The sequence below is a fragment of the Diadema setosum genome, chromosome 17 (assembly GCF_964275005.1).
Source record: "Diadema setosum chromosome 17, eeDiaSeto1, whole genome shotgun sequence".
NCBI classification, from domain to species: domain Eukaryota; kingdom Metazoa; phylum Echinodermata; class Echinoidea; order Diadematoida; family Diadematidae; genus Diadema; species Diadema setosum.
The window spans coordinates 4,861,444-4,886,104 of record NC_092701.1 but is presented as its reverse complement, the minus strand read 5'-3'; the positions used below and the strand labels follow the sequence as shown (position 1 = coordinate 4,886,104).

The 24,661-nt window shown below is 39.3% G+C and overlaps 1 protein-coding gene across 1 annotated transcript in view; it reads right to left on the bottom strand.

Moving 5' to 3' along the window:
• The window catches only part of LOC140241113 (kinesin-like protein KIF14), a 65,621-nt gene that overhangs the window by 33,720 nt on the left and 7,240 nt on the right, over nt 1-24,661 (bottom strand). Inside the window, 21 exon segments of the mRNA XM_072320880.1 lie at nt 352-577; nt 1,243-1,485; nt 2,075-2,187; nt 2,682-2,834; nt 3,563-3,654; nt 7,294-7,504; nt 9,152-9,241; nt 9,896-9,970; nt 10,486-10,558; nt 12,197-12,339; nt 12,556-12,658; nt 13,282-13,472; nt 14,175-14,392; nt 15,317-15,489; nt 16,005-16,126; nt 16,604-16,720; nt 18,022-18,160; nt 18,974-19,026; nt 19,581-19,788; nt 22,853-23,107; nt 23,823-24,011. Coding sequence (XP_072176981.1) covers nt 352-577; nt 1,243-1,485; nt 2,075-2,187; nt 2,682-2,834; nt 3,563-3,654; nt 7,294-7,504; nt 9,152-9,241; nt 9,896-9,970; nt 10,486-10,558; nt 12,197-12,339; nt 12,556-12,658; nt 13,282-13,472; nt 14,175-14,392; nt 15,317-15,489; nt 16,005-16,126; nt 16,604-16,720; nt 18,022-18,160; nt 18,974-19,026; nt 19,581-19,788; nt 22,853-23,107; nt 23,823-24,011 — 3,187 coding nt within the window.

Sequence of the window (24,661 nt, the reverse complement as noted above, 5' to 3'; positions counted from 1 at the left end):
CAAGTACGGCTCTAGGTTATCAAACTCTCTCTGAAACCACACGAACCACATATTTTATGAAAGGAAACAGTCCGAAACACTTTCAGGTTTTCTGCATAGCAAATTCAATTGTGACTGCAGCATGATCATACACAATTTTGACAACCAAAAATAAAACAAATTTGGGGTCAGATATATTTTTAGGGTTAGGCCGGTTACACTACATGTAAATCAGACACCATTCAGCCACTGGGCTGCCAAGTTTGATGATAAATAATCCCATTCAATTCAATGCAATAGCCTGTCTTTCTTGAGGGGGTTAATCACTCTTCTCGAGAAAGACGGAAAGGCTGACTTGGAGAAGGTGCATACCTGGAGTAATTCGTAAACCTGGGTGGTCAACTCCTGACCGCAACTTTCAAGAGGCTGGGCCAAGCTCTGGTCAGAGTTTGGCGAGTGGGGGTGCTCCTCCTGCCTGTCCGCGTCCTTTCTGCGGACCAGGGATGACCAGACACCGGTCAAGCCGGTCAGGAGGTCAGCGGACGTGGTGGCCTGAAGAACGAAGGCCTCGACATCAATGGAGCCTCCTGGTAATGCAGCACCCAAAGAACAAGAAAATGTGAAGAGTTTAAATGCAAAAATCCAATACATCCATTTTATCAACTTGAGATCTTTGAGGTTGTAGCTGCTGAAAAACAAAGAAAATACTTACAAAACAAATTTGATACTTTTAAAAATATCTTCAAAAATATTTCTTATGTCCAGTGCAGTAACAGTGATGACAGTGATGATGACCTTACTTTAGAAAACAAAAATTGAAAATAGCACTTTCAAGTTTTTGTATTCAAACTCTTCATATAATAAGACATAATTTTAGATTCAGGAGAGGCTGGATATTCTTTGTTAAGTCAATACAGCATAACACAGTGCAGTGCTGTACAAGCAGAAATGTTCATGCTTGGCTGGGTAAGATGAATCGTGCATGCTTTTTAATTTTGAAAAATTAAAATATAATATAGCATTACATATACCAAACAAATGATTTGCCTGATTTTTTTTTTTCACTAGTTTCATGTTGCATAAAATGCACTTAAAACTTCAACACAAAAATTCCACTTTTACAGGCTTGATGTCGTAACATATGCTTCCATTACATTTTACTTTACTTTAGACTGTACATCCTCATTACATTTTAATGTCAAACTACCATCAATTGTCGTCGTCATACCAGGTCTTTTGAAGGCCTCATCGCGCTTCCCCGCCCAATCTCTGACGGTTGACGTGGCAACTAGCAGTCGGTGCATAGAGTGGATGGTCCTGTCCGCCAGGGTTGGCTCCTCCCCGCCAACCTTCGCCCCTCGTCTCATCACCGACGTCTCAAGGTGGCGGAGGCAGGATGTGGTGATGCAGTCCAGGGCGTCGCCCGATGTGGACGGAAGACGCCCCTGGGAGGAGGAACAGGATGATGCGGACGTCGACGCCCTTGAGGATGACGTGGAAGATGTGCTACCCGATGGAAACGACCGCTCGCTACTCGTGCTATCAACAGGAGGACACAAAAGTGACAGTGAAAATGATGACGAAATGGTCTTGTATGCCTAGGGAAACCTCTTCAGCACTGCCACTTCTCTCCTGAGAACTCTGCTTACATCGTTTCTACCACCAACCACTGATAAGTAACCATGTGTACACCTAGGGTGAATGGGACATTGTGGGTAGGAATATCTTGCCCAAGGATGCAAGGACTTGGTAGGAATTAAACACACAGCCTCCGTTTCAAAGTAAAATTACCCCCCTCCTCCCACAGACACATTTCAACACTTTAGTTGAGCAAAGGTAAAATGTCAGGTCCAGGAAGGCATTAGTTAGACCATTACTTTGAATGAGTGCTGTACTCAACAATGACAATGATAACAACAATGAAAATAATAATCATCATCATAATTGCAGCAACGAGTACAATAAAACCAATAACACATAAAGCTAGACAGATTGTAGATATAGATATAGCTACATTATGTTTATATGTGGGTTTTTTTAAATAGATAAATTAATAAAAATTATTAACAACATTATATAGCTTTTGTGGTGACACATAACATGTACTCACTGTCTGTGTGCAATGGGTGAATCCAGCTTGAAGTCTTTTTCCCACTGCCCGGCCTCGGCAGAGAAAATCCGATCTATCTCCCGGTTGCGACAGTTGCCCTGGTAACAGAAAAAGAGCAGACTGGTCAAAGTCACCCGTACTATGATGATTCTGTCTGCACAAAGAACTTTCAGTAATTGACAGGCAAACAGAAGAATGTAAATATTCATTGTTTGCCAGAAATAACAATTTAGCATCGATTAATTAATGTTTTAGTTGTAGCCATGATAACAAAGAGGAACCTTTTTCTAAAATCATGGCTTCTGCTACAACACCGATCAATCGTTGCTTATATTTACGTCATGCAAGGCGATTTGTCAATCAGTTGCAATAAAAGAAAACTTGACACACAAATTCATTAATATGCAGGAAGCGGCAAAGTTGTCAAACTTTTGATTTTATGACAAGTATCACACTTCTCATTTTTTCAGCAAAATGATTAATCTTACACATTCAGAATCATAACTTCATCAGGGTACTGTGATAACAGATGATATGATTCTAATCACTTGTGAATAAAGAATAGATATAGCAAAGAACTGAATATGCTTACTTGAAAAGCCTCCCTCATCTGAAGTAACTTCTCCTCAAAGACATCCAACGACCAAAAGGTCATCAACCCTTGCCTCGTGTCATTGACCCTGACAGTGACCTTTGACCCTGAGGCATTGACTGCTGATGTTTCTTCATCATGTCTGCTGAAGATCTGAAGTGGAGACAGAAAGCGCAGCTTTAAAAAGATCGTATGGTTTTGGTCGAGACCAAACTTCAGGTTACAAACATTCTTTCGTGAGGTAATGAGAAACCTCATATGAGATATGAAAGGACCTGTAATTCCAAGAGGGATTCAATGTTTATTTGATGAAAATTGCCTTTGAAATGGCTGAGATATCCAAAAACAGAGCAATCCTAATAAAAGGTGGGACCCAACTTTTATTAGGGTCGCTTTGTTTTACTTTTTTTGGATGTTTCAGCCAGTATCATCCAACAGCGCCCTCGCACCCACCAGGACTATGCACCTTTAACCCGTTGAGTATACTCGGGCAGTTGTCTATGGGAAATGCGTGATGTAGCAAAATCAGTCCATCCTCAACGGGTTAAGATTGAAGATGAGAGAAGTGTGACAGTGAGTGTGTGTGTGTGGGGGGGGGGGAGGAAGTGTCTGTGTTATGACATTAACCTCACATGAAGAGCGGAAGTTTCACAGGGGCAATTCATCTCATCTAGCACTGAACAAGAATGGAATTTACCATCGGTGCAGCATTTGCACAGTGTATACGACACATGTTATGGGAGGAAAAATCACTTTGGCAAAAAATTTGGCAGGAGTGTTTGGAAGGTTTAGAGGGGATAAAGTGTGATGGGGGTAGAATGCTGGCAGAAAGGAGGGCATTGTGCTCTCATCGCCATGGTGACACAATGATGTGGACTCACCATGTTTCTCCCGAGTTTGGCACTGATGTTGTTGGCTTCTTGCAGCCACATGGACAGCTGCAGTAAATCTCTCCTGTGCTTCAGTGCTGAATCTGCAGATGAAACATTTTAAAGCTACAGGATCATGATGATTAAGAAAAAAATTGAATAAACAAAAAAAAATATTTAAAAAATGGGTGTGACACACAAACACGTAAACGAGTTAATTATATAATATTGACTGGCCTCGAGGAAGATACCAGAAAATATTCTTTCAGTGCGGGCAATATTTATCTGGTATCTCCCTCGAGGCCAGTCAATATCATAATTATTACCTATCCCTTAGGTAAATTAGTAAAACATGTGAATACGTCTATACACTATGATATAGATCAAGCCACATTTGACTACCTGTAGATCATCACCAACATGTCGAATAATTGACAAATTGTTCATCAATGTATATCATTCAACTCCAACTTCAAAGATACATATGTAGTTGTAACAGGCAAACTTCAAACATCCGAACGCTTTTACACTTTCTTTTTGCTTCTGTTTCAATTTGGAGAGTTGTAATAACTGATGGTCACTGTGCAGTTATTGAGCACAAATGGACTAGTCATTGTTTGACGCGTAGTGCTGCTGGAAGTGGTCGGCCTTGTATGAGCTGATTTATCGGCGTTCTTCTGTGGTGCGTGTAATTGACACGCAGCGACCTCCTTGAATGTTTTCTTTTCGTGGTCGATCGGAATGTTTACATGTAAAGCAGGGAGGTTAGATTCCACTCCTTCTCTTCCCACCTCCCTGTTTTACAGTGCACTCCCGTTTATAAACACGGTTATAACAAAATTCTGGTTGTAACGAAATAAAAATTTGGGCTGCAATGTCATCCACTCTATGTATTTCTATTGTTTATTTGCTCGGTTATAACAAAATTCTGATATAACGAAAGAAAACTGCCAGTCCCGAGGATTTCGTTATAACGGGAGTCCACTGTATATGTAAAAACCCGGATGCTCATGATATGCTCTAATGTCGCCCGCTGAACTCCCAACCCTGCAAAATACCAACTGTAATTGCCTCGCAAAACTACCTTGTATAGGTAATAATCAATTACATTGCAGCTTGTCATGGCATAAATATCAATTGCTTGCTTTTGCTTTCATATGACCATAAAAAATCCAACATTATAATACAAAAAGGTATAACCTCCACATACCTCTCTCGATCTCAAACTACACTTTTCAACCTGTAGGTCTTGTTTATTTGTGCTTACGTGTCATCTTTCATAACATGTTGTGTCACACACTGTTCATTGACTTAAAATTTGATAGCACAAATACAAATTTTGCTGTAATGCAGTTTTTCGTCAGTTAGATTGCTGTCTTCAAAACTGCATGTTTTCTGTGCAATATTGATGTTTTCAAAACTGTAAAAGTTTTGTGCAAGTAAGATTTTGCCTGGAGCCAGTGTTTGTGAATTTCACTTGCTTGCAATGTCATGGATGAAATGTGTTTTTGTACTAAGTATAATAGCTCCAAAAATATTAAAAACATCATTATTTTCAGAACCATGCAAAGTTGACCAAAACTTCCTAGCGTGAAGTATTCCTGGTTTGCATTGTTCATAGCTTGATACCGCAACAGACAAGAGCTTTGTGCATTTGTGAATGTTGCCAGGGTTAAAGTTAGTATCAAAGAGTTCTGCATAGCTGCCGTCTGACTATGCAAAACTACACATAATAGTTTCATTTGACGGCATTGAGCTTCTTGTACTTTGGGCAGTTGGACAATTAAATTACATGTAGTCCAATTAAATCAGTCTTCATTTGTTGCCCACGGAGGTATTATTCAAAAGTATGAATAGCACAAGTCAACCATGTGCGGCGAGTATGGGCATCGAAGGAAATGCATCCTCATTTGTAACGGTCTATTCCAGTCAAGATTCCTTGGCTGTCTGTGCACTAACAAGGATTTTCGAATATACCCAAACCGGGTCCACCTTCTTGCTCAATGAATCCCCCTGTTACAAGGTCTTTGAAGGGATGGTATAGTTTCTGTTGAGATGGGGCTTCAGGTTTCCAACGTTTTTTATGACCAATTTTTGAGATAATGGGAATCCTCTTGGGAAATATCAGAGAGCATATAATTCTAAGAGGAATTCAAAGTTTATTTGATGAAAGTTGGCTTTACAGTGGCTGAGATATCCAAAATGAAGCAATAGGAATAAAGGTGGGACCCACCTTTGATAAGAATCGCTTTGTTTTACTTTGTCTTTGGATATAGCCACTTCAAATCTGATTTCCATCAAATAAATTTTGAATTCCTCTTAGAATTAATTATGCTCTTTAACAATCCACCGGTGGTTTCTAAGTATCCCACAAAAAGTTAATAGCTCAGTTCTCACCTCAACCAATACTACAACGTGCTCTAACACAACGCTGCACACTGGCACTGGTCCAATGGTCACTGACCAGTATAAATCACTGTCAGACCAGTAACTTCTTCAGGAATTCACCAGGGAAAAATGGAAAAACTTGGTACCTACTGGTCCAACAGACAAGTCGGACCAGTAAAAAAAAAAAATGGGTCAGTGTGCAGCCCTGCCTAGCTTTAGGGATTTTTCGATTTCACCACGTGGACGTGGCCGTCGAGAAAATGACGTCATTTTAACCCTAAAAGGGCCGGGGGGTGCAATCCGCCCCCCCCCCCAACGTTTCGCGCTATAATTCTGTAACGCGAGAAGACCTCGTCGCAAGGCTTCTTGACTTTGTTCAAGTCTCGCGCAACTTTTGAGACCAAATTTGCAACGTCCGCACATACTTTTGCAAAGCCACGCCCATATTTGTAACGGAATGTCGCCCCAAAACGGGCACAATTTTGTGATTTTGTGTACATTTCCTATGGAAAACAGTGCTCTGTCATGAAAGTCATAAAAACCTGATTTTTTTACAATTGATCACTTTCATTGATTAATTTTGTGCTAATTGGTCAGTGACAATTTCCAATGAAAAAACAAAGAAAAACAAAAGTTGAAAAACAAAGAAATACATAAGAAATTCTGAAAACAATGAAATACATAAGAATTGAAATGAGTTTTGGAAGTTTTTGTGATGTACAATTGTTGAATATGCTAAAACAGAGTTACAGATCAAAAAATAGACTCTCAATGCTTTTAATTAGGCTAAAATATGATCTTGAGCTTAATTTGCATAATTAATTAATTAAAGTTAGAAATTGATTGTTTCAGAAAATCTTATGACACAATCTTGTAGATCATGACGATGCTTGGCCATGACATGGGTCTCACGCATGCAAAATTTCATCGCGATCGCACCACCGATGGCTGAGATCCAGGGGGGGGGGGGGGGGGTGGAATCCATCCCCCGCGGTCTGACCATAGCCAAAAAAGCCCGGCCCTTTAGGGTTAAGGAACTGCGCATGCTCAAGGTTCTCCAGCATGGCCAATGCCAGAATCGCTAACGCGTGTTCGAGGGATTTCACGTCCATGCGAGATTTATGACGTGATGACGTCATCGCATGGCGCAACCAATCGCCAGCCCGCTAGAGGAGACGGGGGCCATGACGTCATAGCAGTACGTCACGAACGGTGTGCACTGAAATCGAAATGTGTGATAACACCATGGACATGCCGAGTGGACTGCGGCCATTTCGAGCCGCTTTCGTACGAGACTGGCGGCCACGTCCACGCAATCGAAAAGTCCTTATCATGCCCTCAAATACTCAACCTACCAACTCTAGCCACGCCTTTCTCCCTCCTCTGCCTTCGCTCCCTCTGGGCCGCCTGCAGCTTCTCCACGCTCCTAACCAGCCTCCCCTTCTCCTTCTCCAGCTCCCGCAGGATGCGCATCTGGTGGGAGCTCCCTGTCTCCAGTGCCCGGCGGGCGGCCTGGGCCTCTAGCTCCACCCGCCTCCTGCTAGACTCTAGCTCTTGCTTCAACATCTGCAAAAAAACCACAGCAAAGCAAACACTGTTCCATGTTCCATTGCCCCAATACAACGCAACAAATTCCGTTGCACCACACACAGCTTTGAGATATTGAAGTTCGAAGATCTGGACATTATTCCCCATCCATATTTTAATGATAATCCCATATTGGCACCAACATCAGCAAGTGAAAAAGGCATAATGCAATGTTGGAGTATGGAAAAAAAAATCATTTGTAAGCAAAATTGTTTACTGCACTGCTGCTGTGCAATCATCAAATGACGAATTTTATCTTTACAATGATGATAAATCCTCTTTACAAGTCCCACACTTTTATATATGAAAACATCTAAACCTGATTTTGTGCTTCAATTTTAATCTGTGTAACAATTTCCTCCAATCTTCTAATGCCTCCCGGCTCACCCTGTTTCAGATGCATTGTTGAATGTCCCGGTAGCGAGGTTATATCTAGCCTTTTGGCAAGGCCTCGTGGCTGAAAAAGAGACTAAATGCGAGAGAACGGGTGAATGCGAAACTGAGCAGCACAGCTGCTAGGCGTTTTGAAACCCGACATGAATTTCTTAACTTGAGCCTTGTTTCTCGCCGATTCTCCTACCAAAAAGGGTAGCAGCCAATCAGCGACCGCATTGCTCACCACGCCGTCGCATCTAATGAATACGCATAAGTATGCATGTCGGCGGCTCGCTCATCCGTAGCTGCCTGCATTGCCAGCGCAGCGTCGACACGTCCTCATTAGCATACCAACTGAGATCTGACTCATGAATATATGAATAATTCATATTCGCCTTCATCGGGAGGCGGTACAGAAAAAATCCCAGGTTTCAAAAGGCCTCGTGGCTGGGCCACTCGGTCTCGCGTTCACCCGTTTCTCGCGGTGCTCGGTGTAGCGAGTTAGTCTCAATCTTCAGCCACGAGGCCTTGTCAAAAGGCTAGGTTATATCTGGTTTGTGTCGCATCTTGTTATAAACCAAAACAGCGCACAAACAGCATTCGTAATCATGACCAGGGATATTAGTGGTGGAAGAAGCACTGTGATTTAGAGCTTGTCAACCAACCAATGCAGGTCATGCCTTTCATTAGGGGGTATTTTTGAAGATTTCTTTGCTCTATGCAGCATTGCAGTGATGACCCAGGACTTTAATGGCCACAAACCAGTCAAATTGAAAATCTATTCCCTTTTAACACAAATTTCAAACATAGGGAAAAAAGGAGTAATGAACAAAACAGAAGAAAACATGCAGACGTTAACAAGAGCTAGACAAGAGGAAGCAATAATGCCACCATGCTACACTGTATACGCCATATATTTAGCGTGTCTAAATATTTGCGAATCGGGACTTCCCCGATAATTTCGTGAGTTGCTAAATTCGCGATCGTGGAGTACTGTACTGAACAGAGAAATGTACACATGTGTGTCACATTCATATCGGGATCAGAGTAATTTTTTTCGTGTGTCTTTAATTTCGCAAATAGCACCTGACTCGCGAAATTCGCGAAAATATAAACCTCGCAAAATATTTGGCGTATACAGTACCCCAGTGAATCTGTGACATGGCTCTACAGCAATGTTTTGGGTATTGGCAGTACCCAAAATAGGTTGAAGTCAGGAATTGAGTGAGACATAATGTTGGACAAACTGACCCTGTTTTCTTGCTGCAGTTGTTCCACCTTGCTGTCAGCCTTCTGCTTGTAGTTGTCCTCCTTTCGATGGCCAAGCATCGACTGGTTTCTCTGTAGTCGTAGTTAAGATGTGTTGACAAGTTTTCATCAACATAAGCAAATTCATACTGATGGGTTACCATCTCTCCCTCCCCGCTCCCTTCAAAAAAAAGGGGGAAAACCCAAAACAAAACAAATATATGTCAAAAGTTTGCAAATAAATACCCTGACCTGGTAGTAGGTTTTGTAATAGGTGTACTGGAAAGGTGGGGAGAGAAATAAGCTGATTAAGCACATGAAAAAGGATTATTGTAGGTGGTTTACACAAATATCAAGGTTCTAAAAATATGAAAATCATCATACTGTGACTTCATAACTAATTTAAATCTTTCTTGATCACTGAATATCATTATAAACTGATTGCACTTTAAAGTAGTTATGAATTCTGATATAACTATCAGTGATCATGTGTAATTACAATATTGCTTAATCAGCTCATATTTTGAATTTTATTACCTCTGCTAAGGAAGGAGGTTAAGTGATCATCGGCGTTGGTTTGTCTGTGTGCAAAATATCTCAAAAAGATGTGTACGGATTTAAATGAAACTTGCATAAAAAGTCATACACCACCACATTCCCTCTCTATATCCACACATACATATACATGCACAGTGTCAAGAAAGTCCAGAATGGCTCATGTCAGAGAGTATCCAACCATAATCTCACCAGTTCATTCTCTAATTCCTTGATCTTCCGCTCAAAGTTTCTCCTCTGCATCTCCAACTCTTGCTGGGCAGCTTTCTGTACAAAACAGAGACACAAGGGTAAATGGATGTGAAAGACTGCACCTGTAACAGTACTGAGATTTACACAAATCAGGATTAAGAAACTATAGTTGATTTGTAACTTGAGAGAAGAGGCAACTCTGCCTCAATAAAGTACAAGTAAACTCTACTTACACACTTTCTACAGCCACTAAACTGTTTTGTACTGTGCTACTGCTTTTTACATCTCTGGAATGAGTTTCTCTCATGCAGAGATACTGTTAATTTCCATAAGTTTGTCTGTACTGAAGAGTTTAAACTGCCAAATAATAATAGAGTCATAGCCAGACCATGCCCCAGCCCCCCCCCCCCCCCCACAATTTACCCACTTATCTCATGATGACGATGCCCTTTCAATAAACGACACTGATGAAGGCAGGCATATTTCGCGTTTGATTTAGAAACATAACAGGGCCATTTCATCATTCTTGGACTAGTCCTCCAAAACTTCAATCACACAATAGTCTGTAGTTAAGAGAAACCTTAGCATACCTTGGCTTCCTCAATGCCTTTCAGCATCTCTTTCTGCGTCTGGAGTTTGGCCTCTTCCACCTCGGCCTCCAACCTGTTGGAATCAAGAGGAAGCAATCAAGAGACATCGATGTTAGGACTCAGTTGACAGGCAGAGATAACAGCCATTGTAAAGGCGGTGTACTTTCAGGCATGGAAAATTTTGACAAATTTTTGCATGCTTGGGGCTATGTGATGCCAGTTTGAAAAAAAAAAAAGTGCATACTTTTTTCGCTACATTCTGTCCACTTTCTTGTGTTATGTCTGCAAAGATGTCAACAGTCAGTGAATCGAAACACATATTAACCCTAATCAGGCTGGGCTTTTTTGGCTATGCTATATCTGGGGGGGGGGGGGGGGGGGGGGGCGGATTCCGCCCCCCCTTCAGATCTCGCCTATGGAACGCGCAATCGCGCCGAAAATCGGCACATGCAACGCCCGCGACGTATTTTATCAAAATGTATGGTTGCTTTCTCCGAAACATTTTTCTTATATTTTATATTAATTAATTATTGTAATTTATGCATAAAATCAGTTTTGGGCTCTAAATCACTTATTTATGCTCCAATTAAGCTAATTTCTTTTTAAAAATGTTTCTTGTATCATTCTTCTGAGACAAAGGATAAAAAAAAATCTGTATCGAAATTAATTTCTTATGTATTTTATTGTTTTTTGAATTTCTTATGTATTTCCTTGTTTTTTGACCTTTTGATTTTGTTTGTTTTTTGGCCAAAATTTGTCACAGACATTTTTCAAAGCATTATTATGCTAAAATAAATTAATTTCGGCCATTCTAAGTGAAGATATGAATTTTTATGTGAATTAATTGAAAAAACACAATTTGCATTGGATTTGTACACAAAATCACGTTTTGGAGCAATTTTGGGGTTGACAAATTATTTTTGAACGGGCGTCGCGACAAAACGGTACGCGCGGGCGCAACAATTTGGGTCTCAAAAGTTGCGCGATACTTGAAAGAAAAAAGTCATGAAACATCGCGGCGGGAACTTATCGCGTTGCGAAGATATTGCGCGAAACGTCGAGGGGGGGCGGATTCCGCCCCCCCCCCCAGCCTGATTAGGGTTAAATTCAAAGAAGTATGACTTCTACTACATTGAGAGTCACAAAATCAAAATCCCGGAAATCTTGGCAAGTGCATTTGAGAAGAAGCACAAAATATTCAACCAAGCAAAAGGCATGGTTTGTTTTGTTGTCTCTTTTCTTCAGAAAGTGAAAGCTGAAGCTGAATTGATTTCTCCAAGTTTGTATGAGGTTCAAGACTAGAAAATCAAGCATTTTTCATATAGGTCATTCAAAGATTCTTGTTGTCTTTCTTTCATTTTGGTCTTACTTTATTCTACTATTCTGCATATGTCTCAAATACAAAAACAGCAGAGGACAAAAAAATAACACAAAAAAAAAAACAACAACACTGAAATATACTTTGAAGCAGAAGAAAATTTGGGTTACATCAGAAGCCAAAAGATGAAACATCTCAAAACTTCACAGCTCCAATGTTTTCACAGCAGTCATTCCAAAATTTTCAAGGAAAAATATGATTTTCTGACTGTTCAAGTGCCACAGAATTATTCAGGCACTTTTCAGATGTTCACACAAACCAAAATCAAGACAACATCTGCGAGGAAATAAAAACAAGGTCACGACGGTGTCCCAGGGTGGGACGAACATTCACCTTGCTCCCTGGGTGCTGGCCAGCTCATTCCTCGCATACTCAAAGTTGTACTTGGCCTTGTGCCTGGTCCTAGGACCCGACGACTGGACCTCTCTTGGGTGGTTGAAGCGGAAATAATAGTTACCAACTACGACACGATCACCCTGGGGAAGGACAGAGAGAAATATCAAATGAGAAATTGAGGGAAAAACAAGAAACTTTATCAAGATAATGATTCAGAAGCAACCATGTGCTGTCCAATACTACATGTAAGTGAAGGTAAACAAAACTGATGGCAAATTGGATTATTCAGTAGGAGGATTGTGAAGGAATGTGGGAGGAACCAATGATGAAACCATGGCAACGTCATGGTAACTTACGTGATGCAGTCTCCTGGACCGGTGGATCCGGTCTCCATTGACGAAGGTCTCCGCCTCCTGGACTGGTCTCACTGTTACGTATGACCCGTTGTTACTGATCAAACTGCAGGTGAGATAAGACATGTTGGTACATAGCAAGTTTCAGGTCAATGAGAAAAGTGTGCTTCTAGATAAAAGAAGCAAAATGACTTCAGGGAAAATTTTCAGCCAGACACTGAATAAACAGCTCCCAAAATTTGATCACCTAAAACAGCATCAGAGTAATCTTTGTGGACGTCTCAGTCATGTGATGATGACAAAACATGGATAGTTTTCTTCTTTTGCTGTCACTTACAAACAGACCAAGTGATCTTTTATTTTTCTTCTAATCAGCATTAGGGTGTGCCGACTCCTGATATATTCAACATACACCTTGCAGAATGAGAGGCATGTCTTGAAGCTACCCCAAAGGCATTATTAACAACTTTTATCTAGGACTCCAACTTCAACCTCTGATCGTCGTCAAATGTGAACAAGTTTATCTCCTAAATAATGGTAAAATTCTAACATTAAAGGAATCCTAAGGTTACTCAGCTTGTCTGAAATAACTAAACTCATTCCCAAGCATTCTCGATTGACATATTCCTACCAGCAAACTCAAAATGTTTGCATTGCGTTGTATGTCATTATCGCCAACTGTAACAATGTAGTTGCAGAGCAAAGGGGAGGAGCCACTCATAGGCCTACCAGTGGTTGTCAGCAACGAGGGCGCTGTTGAGCTGTATGTCGTGGGTGGTGGCGGCACTCTCCTTGCCACGACCGATGTGAGTCTCTCCCTCCTTCAGGATGTAGAGGAGGACCTCAGAGAGCTGTGGATCCTCGTTGAGGTTCACCAGGTTAGGCAGGGTGTTGTCCACCTTGAAACTCTGGGCAGATTTCTGGTGGAACAACAGTCATGGTTTGAAATTGAAACTTCTGAATGAACACAAACTCGCCAAAGCTTCTTTTTCAGAGATCCTGGAGGAAGCTGTATGGTGGATACTCATCCAAGACTTTAGAAAAGCAAATTTAGTCTTTGTGTTAGCTCTATAATCCATATCTTTATACAAACTACAGTACACCCACATATTCAGTGGTTTAAGTCTCATTTATCAAGAATTTCAACTTCCTGACAATTTTGCAAGTGGTCAAATTGGTGATCCTGGAGTATGGCATTGAACTTAGAAATGTTTACGTGCATGTTGTTGATGTCACTTATGTCAGGATCAGATCTGATATTTTCGCATGTTGTTAACTTCATGAATAGCACCCGACTCACAAAATTTGCAAAATTAAGAACCCTGCAAAATACATAATGTATACAGTATAAGGCAGCATTATCACGCTTATTTGTATGAGCCCCTTCTAAAGTATAATGTATTACCCCTTTTAGTGATTACTAATGTTGAAATTCCTGACTTTCACCCACACTGTGCATATATTATTGATCATGTTGTGATGGAGAAAAATACAACAACAAAAATGAACTGAATGAACTGGCAAAAAGATTGGGCATAGTGCTATATGAGAAGAGATGCAGCCTTGCTTTTAGTTGGAGCAGAGTTTCTTCAGGTCTTCCATCATCAATCTCATCACTTCACCTCCTTCTCTCGGGACTCCAGGGTCCTTCGTCTCTTCTCCGCCTCCTTCATCTTCTCCTGCCACGCCTCCTCCATCTCCACCATCCTTTGCTGGGAGTCTGCCAGTTTCTCCTTCAGTCGCTCCACGTCTTCGCTCCTGGCCCTCTCCACCTGTTGGTGGCGCCCTCCTCTCGTCGACATGCCCATGGATTTCAGCGCCTCGATCTCCGCACGCAGTTCTGTCATACAAGAATGCACGTGGTTTAATTCGGTCTCATTTACGAGTTCTCAAAATTTTGTTTCATCCATCGCTAGCACTGCACTCCAGAACTGGAACACTTGAACACAGTATCTAAAAACTTAATACCGGAATAATGATTTGATTAATTTGCTATTGTGCAAATGCAGCTAGTAAACTTTGATGAAATTCATGTGGCATCCTTAATGGATTTTTCATAGTCGTTAATCTATTCATGCTATTTTTTCATTAATTTTGATTGCAAAGTCAAGGAAGAAATAGGGTGACCTATCATTCTGTGACACGTTATTTGTGACTGCAATTTCAAATCAGCAGGACACCTCATCTATCCACTACATGTACACGGATAGTGGTCCACATAATAATCATGAAGACAAAAAGTGTGAATCAAACAAGGCTTAGCCAGAATGAGCAAACATGATGATCTTACACTGTTTGACTGCAGTCAAATGTCAAGCAAGTCATATGCTTTCTAAAAGTGACTGATTTTATAGAAATCATTATGAGGCAGCATCATGAATGAAGGACAAAATGATAAAAGTACACCACACTATATCCCAGGGTAACATCATATCCGGGTCAACGGCATTGTGTAGTGCCATCTCATGTTCATAAAATTTACAGTTACACACTGCCATTATCAAGGCGGCCAAATTTTAGCAGCCAGCGATAATGATCCCAATGACGATTCAGCCGGTCTTATTTTTTTTCTTCTTTTTTTAAGGTAGAATTACAATAGAAACAATACTTTTTATAATTCTTTCAAAATATGCTGCTCCAACTTTTAGCAGTCTTTCAGAATGAAATCATTTCAATCCATGAAATTGTCATATTACTTATTTTTATTTGGTATCCCAAGGTTCCAAATACGGCATGAAATGCTAAGGCCAGTGGAATATCTCACCCCTGATGAGGCGGGCGTTGGAATCCTCGTTGACCTTTGCCACGTTGATGATGGAGCGCGCCTGCTTGGCGTATCTGAGCGTGCTCAGTGTCTCCTCGCTGTGAGTGCTCGCGGGGCTGATGGTGGCGATCATGGCCGTCTTGGAGTTACCCCCCAAACTCTCCCTCAGTAACCTACAACAGGAGACAAAATGTTACCGTCAGCTGAGAGTCAGAAGCGGCAGTAGGCAACAGAACAGCAACACCCTTCTGGTACTCACTTGACAACTTAGACAAGGAGTTACAAAAAAAAAAAAAAAATCACAATGGCGTACTGTAAGAGTGGAAATTTTCAGTGTTGAAATTTTTTGCGCTTTTCGCGCAACCAGAAACAAGCGCGAAAATAACAACAACACAAATATTTTTGCTTGTCATATGTCCCAGTAGTCGATGTTTTGATTCTGCAAAATTAAAAAGCCAAACTCTCCTTACCAGGCCAAGCACGAAAATTAGTCATGCAAAAATATCCACTTTTCAGTAAGTAATTTATGTACCAAAAGGTAGTAACATTTGAATGTTCACACATTCTTTTGATCACTCTTGTCCAAACACACTTTACTGCTGCAAAGCGAACACTTAATTAATACATTATTTGTTTCCAAGAAGGTATGTAATTTGTTTGACTGATTTTGTAAAGAAAGAGGACTGACCATGTCAAGACACTGTCCCTGTATGGAATGAAGACCTTCTTCTTGGGGTTGAGGGATTTCTCGGACAAACCAGAAATGACCTTTCCCAGGGTCATCAGAGAGCGGTTGATGTTTGCTCCTTCCTGTTAACAAAGAGGGCAGTATAACACTATCAAATTAAATCAATCAAACAGCGCAGCACAAGACAGTTGTACCATGGACCTTATGGTTGTACAAACCTAACTTAGGGTATTGTTTTACTCAAACTTGTATTGTCACAAGAAAACATTTTCTACCAAAATCTTTGTTGCAATATCTTCTTTAATAGCAAGTGATTCTAGCAATATTTTCCTGTGGTTCATTCCGTCACATGCATTCCTGAAGAATCACATAAAATTTGGGAGTGTAATGTGCTAGTGTGCCAAGGAACATGGTTTTTACTGAACTCTCTGTAAGAAGTGAATTTTAAGATGTGATTTTTTCCTTCTCACACAGATTGTTTGTGTAGCCCATTGCTGTATACTTCTCATGGTGAAATGATTCACACACCATCAATTTTCACATCTCATAAATGATACATCATACAATATCTCTAGCCTGATCCAAAGTGCTCATTTTACCTTCAGACGGTCCCCAGTGGTGTTGGTTGCCGAGCAACGCTCACTTCCTGCCAGGTCAATGATGTTTATCTTGGAGGTCACGATGTGCGAGTGCTCTTCTCCTTCTATGAACTCTTTCTGTGAGGTCAGGGTGGATGAGACAGGGGTCAAAGTTCACTTTTAACAACAATTGCTATATCTATCCAGTTTTGGTTTTGTAATGATACTAACTGGCCTATGTATTGTGATTTATCTACTAAGGGAATATCAAAGTTCAAAGGGCATGCTGACCAGGCAACTGCCCAATAATAGAGCACTCAACACAATAAAATTTTATGAAATAGTTTTCATACCTACCATGAACTTTTGCTGGATCTATCAGCAACTGCCTTGTCATAGCTCACAAGTATGCTTAGTTTCTATGGTTGTATCTATATATTTCCACAAAGGAACTAATGGAAGTACAATGTACAACTTGTGTGAATATTTATGTGAATTTGTCATCAATCCTCCATACTTCACATTAAAACAGATGGTCAGGAAGATTGGGGAATATCACATTTGATACATTTCTTCTATTCTGAAAAAAAAAAAATATATATTTTTTTTTTTTTTCAGAATGACAATTCATGGCTTAAAAACCATGAAGTAAATATGCAATTTCATTGTTTACTCTGAGAGATTATCAGCATTCTCATACATCAGCCTCTCAAGCAGGTTGAAATGACAGTGATTGTCCATTTCGTCGCCGGTCACACGAACCGACGAATCCCTCAGGTTTGCGTAAGAATGACAATTCGAGAAAATCGCATTTGAAGTTAACCCATTTTTGACTTATGGTTACTACACTTTCATGTCTATAATTTCCAATTATTTTTGTAGTACATCAGACTTCAATTCTTGCTCTAACTTGTGAAGTTTTTATCGAATTGTATTGTTAACAAATAAGCGGGAAATCGTCAAAGAGCTGCATGCATGTATTTTCGGTCTGCGTTGTCATTTTCCATGTGTGTCCATATGTACATGTACATTGAGCGTTGTCATTGTCAACGCATGTATTACATAGTACGCGAACTGTGCGCGCGGTCAATGAACGGTTGAATCTCAAAAACTACACGCAAGTCAATGCGCACTGATTCATCGGTTCGGTGACCGCGCGTACTAGTACGCGCGGTCACCGAACCGTCGAATCGCCTGATTGTTTAACACACGCGTCTATGGGGAAAACAAATAATTTTCACAAATGGAATTACATACTTCTACAAAAGTGATAACTACGTAAAAATTACACCGAATTACACACTGAGAATTTCAGAATATATACGTAGTATGGAATGTCTACTATCGAAATGATTGAAAATCTCAAAATCGAAAATTTGACCCAAAATCGAGTGATTCGTCGATTCGTGTGACGGGCGACGATTTGGACCTAAGTCTACCTTTGTTTTTGTCATCATGATAATGAAGACAGAGTGAGAGCGGCTGGACTTGTCGTTCATCCCCGTGGCTGCCGTGGCCCGCTGCTTGTTCCCCGTCTCAATCCAGGAGTGGACGTCCGCAAAGGAGCTGGCTTGGAAGCTGGACAAGGGGTCAAAGTTCAGATTATTTGATGGATGAAAATTTCACAAAATATGCTCTTATCTTGTAGTAAATATCTCAGAGTCAATACAATCACAGTACACAATCAGTTTGTTAAACAATTTTGATCAACATCTAGTTTGCCAAAACAGAGTATGAGTACCACATGTCCAAGGAATTTCAAACTGTTTTAACCAATAAAACTATGTTCATTCCAGACATGATTTTGTTAGATAATTAGTGTCCTTTATAACACAAATGAGTCTTTTGTACCAAATACACATTACACGTAAACCATGGCTATACATGACTATGTCCATTCTCATTTCTAATAGCTGTTACCTTTTCACTCTTGCATAGTTTAGGTTTTTGTCAAACTATAAGTTATTTTCCTATAAATTTACACTTGTTCAGCCGTTAATTATCAAGTGATGGGCAGAATGCATCCAAAGAGTAATTCTCCACAAACAATGTATTTGCTCTAAAAGAAAAGAAAAAATCATAACAACCACTGATTATGGAAACATATGAAACTTTGAATCTTAATTACCAGATCAGGTCACTAAAAGTTAACTTCTTTTAAAGTTTGGTGGTCCAATATCAATTTTTAGTGGCCCTGGGCCACCACTCATGTACATGTAATGTTAGCCTGTGGGGAAGACATATTGAAAGTACAGTAATAACCAGCGTTCAAAACATGAGAGTTTTAACTCTATGGACTCGAAGTGCATACTGTAGCAACCCTTCATTGGTTCTCTGGAGATATGTCACATAGATTTGCTGATGCCACATATAAAATGTGAAGGCACTTACGTAGACAGACCCTCCACATATGGGCCTTGAGTTGGATGTTCTCTTACTCTGAGCTGTTGGTTACAAAGAAGACAACAAAATGAAAAAAAAAAAGATAAAAAGGAAATACAATCAGATGTAAATGTTTTTCACAAAATAAAAACCTCATTATTCCTAGATATTTTGCTCTTTATGAAATGAGAAGAGACACTATAAAACAGGCATAGGAAATACCAAATGTAACATCTGTCATGGCAACAAAGTTTAAGATACATATTGTTCTGTTTTCTTCATATGACTGTGATATGGTCATATGACATGGTGCAGTAACTCTACAACACAGAAACAGGCATACAGATACAAGTGCCAAGTTAAGAATTTAACTCAAGTACTGGTATTCCTAGTGGATACAGCTCTTCTTTATGTTTGGTTTATTTGTATATTCTCCTTCTCAACTCTCTTTTCTACTCAATGTCAATGTGATGTCTACCTGTCCTGAATGTGCTGGTCACTAAATAAGAAATTAATGGGCCTTTACATTATATTGTGTGTTGTCTAATCGCTTGATAACTTAACAATATTAACAAATCAAACTCGTCATTACCAGAAGGATGAGAAGTGGACCTACCGTGATTTTCTTGGGGGTGGATCGATCCCACTTTTCAGTTTTCTCCGTGGTCTGGGCCAGCAGGTCGTGGATCTTCTCGTTGTAGATCTCAAAGAAGCTGACCTCCACCTTGAAGGAGACGTGGGCCTCCTGCGGGTCCTCCACGCGCCGGAAGAGGTCCTTACAGAAGCGGGGAATCACCCCACGCTCCTCTGGCGAACCCATGATGCTGTAGGTTAAAGCAAGCAGAAACTGGGATGAATTTTGGAAGGCATTTGTAGGAGCAAAGGTGGTATTGTGGCCAAGGCTATCATCAGGAAATTTTGAGTTGGATTTCGGTTCCATGCAAACATTCCTGGGTGAGCTGTTTCACCCAACAATGGCCCTCTTGGCCTTGGGGTAAACTGGAGACACCTGGCTCGCTCCACTGGGAAGGCAATTGCAGAACTTCCAAATAGATTAAGTGCTGGCATTGAATATGCTACCAAGGGCAAATAAGGCTACACTTTCATTGCTATTTTTTCCCTGTGCTCTAAACTAAAAACCGCAGAAAGAAGGTGTATATTCAATTGTTATTGCTTTAGTAGGGCTGAATCACTCTCATACACCTCACAACAAAAAAAGGGACATCAAACCAACAACAGCATCAATAACAACAAAGTGTATCTTATATGCATATTGAGCTTTTACAGCCTTGTCTATCTTTACCCCTGAGATTGAGTAAAGGCTGTATGAGTTTATGTGCATGGCTCTGATCATGGGTACCCTTCATCCTGCAATATTTTTAACATTCATAGAATTTTGCTGACCGCACCAAGGTGCTATTTTCTGATAAAGATTTAACAAAATAAAGCTAAGGAAGCTGTAAGACTAGTTTTGTAATATTTAGAATAATATTTTTGTATTTACAGCAATTTTTTAATTAAAAAATGCAGGTTTTTTTTTGGCTTTTTAAATGTAACATTAAAAATAGCACAATTTCATGCCCATCACTAAATAAAAGGAAGGATTGTGCTTTTGTTGGGCATTTGATGAATGAAATGTATGAAGTAGTATAGTACAAAAAATTTTAGATTGAGAGCATGCCATGTGCTCTTCAAATAAAAATATATGGATAAATTAATATTTAGGGTTTTGTTCCTAACTTTTGGTGTCCACCAAACATTAAATAAATCACACAACTGCAGTTGATATTCCAATAGCTGTTTTCTAATATAGCATTCAAAAGAGATCAGAGTAACAGTCCAACAATTAAAAAGGTTTTTATTCCCCATTATAAAAAATATTAAAAATATACTATCATTTGCAACATCACTTGAATATTTAGTGTCCACAGTTATGAACATAATACAGCCCTATTCTGAAGTAATGGAAAATCGTTTTCTAAACTTTTGTATCACCAGGGATTGCTTTCATAAAAATATAAGAAACTATTACTTCACATAAGCATTTTACGTCTTTTTAAAAAAATTTTCATCAATTACAAAGGTGGACATGGTTATGAACAAAAGAGTTATGAATGTAAGATTCAGTTTTTATTTAATATCAATGTCAAAGTTATGTAGCTATTTCTTAACAATTCTGAACTTTTCTGTCTTTTTCAGTATAAAAACACAAACTACTAATGATTTTACGTGTTTTATACTACATATTGTTGTACTTCCTTTCATCTCTTCCTTATGTTCATAACCTGGACACTGAATCTTATGCATTGAACAGTTATGAACAAAATGACAACTTTATGAAATCTTAACATTTATCTTAAAATTAATCTTGTAAAATTAATTTGATTTTAAGTCATTATTTCTTTAGTCTTAACTAGTTTCTTGTAAGCTTGATGCATAAGAGTAATCTGTTTCTTTAAAATAACCATCAGTAGTGTCCCACAGTTATGATTTGATTGATTGATTTGATTTGATTTGATTTGATTTGATTTATTCACAAAATGCATATACATACATTATTCACAAATATGCACATAGTTTGTACATGAAACATATTACACATTTTGTCTGGATCGTCATAAGCTATGAAAAGCTTGACTGGGACGCCCAGTATGGGCCCAGTATGAACATAATCTTTTTTGACAACAGCAAATTCTTACAGTGAAAAAGAATAAGAATGATTACAACTTTAGTTATGTTATATGTTGGTCCACTCCATTGCCTTTGTTTATTGAAATGTTGTTAATGGGGATATGATATCAATTAAGGGAAGTTTGCTAAATTTCTTCAGCACAGGTCACAAAATCTTATGTTCATAACTATTGTCCAAAATGGATTCAATCACTATGCTTTGGTGAAGATGCAAATCCCTGAATTTCTGGTACATGTATATGATGATAGTCATAGCAATTATCAACTAATATATCACTGAAGTTTTTCTGAAACTGCTTCCATAAATGAATCAAAATTAAAAAAAAAAATAGGAAATGGACATGGAGTTATGAACAAAAGACACTTGATGTTTCGATGTTTGATTACATGTGCACTGCCCATGGAACAGCTCTTAAAATTGGTGTGTGAGTAATGCAGAGTGTAAGGAAGATTGTAAGGAGAGAATCAGTTTCATTCCAAGAACTTCATTTTTGACCCCATATGTTACACTTTGGGTACCCATGATTGGAACCATGCACCTATATCAAACTTTGTTGTGCATGTCTATTCCTAACTGACTGTGTTGTTGTTTAGAATGAAAACTGTGCGTTCTGGCTTAAAATTGTGCCATTCATCTGCATTTTTCTCCTTCCTCTTTACCTGTTCTTTACTACACTATTCATAACAGCACTAACAAAAATGAACAAGAAAGTGACATGACTGATGATAAAATCAATCCGATTTTACACAGTCTGCTAAATGAGTAAAGTTAAGGGGGGGGGGGGGGGGCAATTGAGTAATATCATGTTTTCGAATACCGAAATATATTATGTGAATTATACAAGATACATTTGTACCCCTAAAAACCATATACGGTTGGAAAGCTTAGATCCTGGGGAATCCAGAAAAGGTAGCCAAAAGACTAGAAATGTTAAAATAAGAAAGAGAGAGTAAGTCTACTTGACATGGCAAAAATTTCAGATTTTTGGAAATCAATCAAAGCAACATGATTTTACACAGTCTGCTTATGAGTAAAGATAAGCGATGACATGGTGTTGTTGAAGATGCAAAATAAAATGTGCTCATCTGAAATGTTTAAGACCAACACAACAGAAAATTGATATTTTTTAGTTCATTTTGAATGCTCTTTATTTCTCTTTTTATAAATCAAAAGTTCTGGCAACAAACTAAACTCACGTGTATGATTTTCCAGAGCCTGTTTGCCCATAGGCAAAGAGGCAGGTGTTGTAGCCTTCAAAGGCATTGGTCAGCAGTGGTCGTCCGATGGCTTTGTAAACTGCCTCCTGACTAGCGAAGCTGGCACTGGTCTTGTTCGCTGACCAGAAGCAATGATCATAGCAAAAGAAGGTCGGCTGGCCATAGCGTGACGACACTGTGACCTCGTTGCCATTCATTGTGACCACACATTTTGTATCACTGTCAGCTTTTTCTCTGAAAGAGAGAAGCAAATGTCAGACATTATGACACACCCAAACAATAAACATAATATATCATCATGTTACCCTTAAAAAAGTAGGAGATCATAAGAGGAATGTGTGTGCAAAGCACACTTTGATAATACAGTACCTTATTTTAAGTAATCTTTACAGTTTTCTAACTTTTTTCCTTGCAGTGAAGTAAGCCAATTATACATCAATTGAAAGCTGCCCAAAAAGTATTAAAAAATTTCCCTGACATTGTATGGCTTTTGTGATGTTGCGTCACAGATATAATACCCCTATGTACATTCCTGTACTAGTGTATTAAACACCAAAACAAAGGACACAGAAAACGCTAACCACTGGACCACAGCTGTTACACATTGTATATTGGGGATGGCAGTTGTTCAGACATGGTTTAAAATAGCTTTAATAGTGAGTTTGAGTTTTGCATTTATCGGTATCTTGTCTGGTCATCAAAATAACAATTGGATGATGTAAGTTGGACTTGGGACCGCTTACTTTTGATCCTCTACAAAGGACTGGGTATTGTGGATAAGTATAGTGCAGTCCGAAGGGCACTTATACAATGTACGTATGCTGATGCCAACAGACTCTGTTTACGCCAAGATTAAAGATCTGTATTCATGTCTAATGAGCCATAGCTCCGGAGTTAAGGATAAGGAATGATCAATATTTTCCACTGTTGTGAGGTTGTTCTGGCTCACCTGTCATTTAGCGGTCTCACTCTCACGCCGACGGTCACGCTGAATCCGTCCCCATCTGTACTCACGTCACTGTCGTCAGACTTGAAGTTTACAGCGCTGCTGGACTCCCGGCCAGCCTTGAAGGGCGTTCCGATCTCAACTTTGCTGAAACACTCAGGGGTGCTTTGGGCTGTTTCTCCTCTCAGAGGCCTACAAAAAGAAAGGAAAAAAAAAAATATATATAGGCATTATAACAGCGTTAATCTTTGATATGAATGAACCAAGAACAGCAACACAGGAATGTACACCACTTTGCAGTTGTGGTGGATCAGAACTAAAATATTAAAGGCATAATTTACCATTTGCAGTTGAAACAAAAATCCAGCATTAGTGCTTCAAAATAGTTCTAAAATGTGAGTTAGGGATAGAAATAACCACTGTAAAAATTTGAATCTGTATAATCTATGTAAGTGTCGTTAAATACACAAAATGTAAACAATAGTTATAATAAAAATGTTTCAAGACTAAACCGTGTACAGTTACGCTTTATTGAGAAAAACACTGATATCTCCTTATATTTTAGGCTTTATTGCGAAAATGTTATATGGTAGGATGTTTTGTGATACAACAGACCTACACATATGCATCAAATGTGATATCTTGAACAGTTTTGAAATCACTGCTCCCAAAGGTAAACTGGACCTTTAAGTTTTGACATAATTCTTCACTTGACATTACTCTGATAGTAGTCCTAAATTGAATATAGTACTACATATACATGTATGTAGGTATGTATTATGCAATTATCATGGTCCCAACATGATATTTATTGTCATAACATTCAAAAGATAACATTGAAA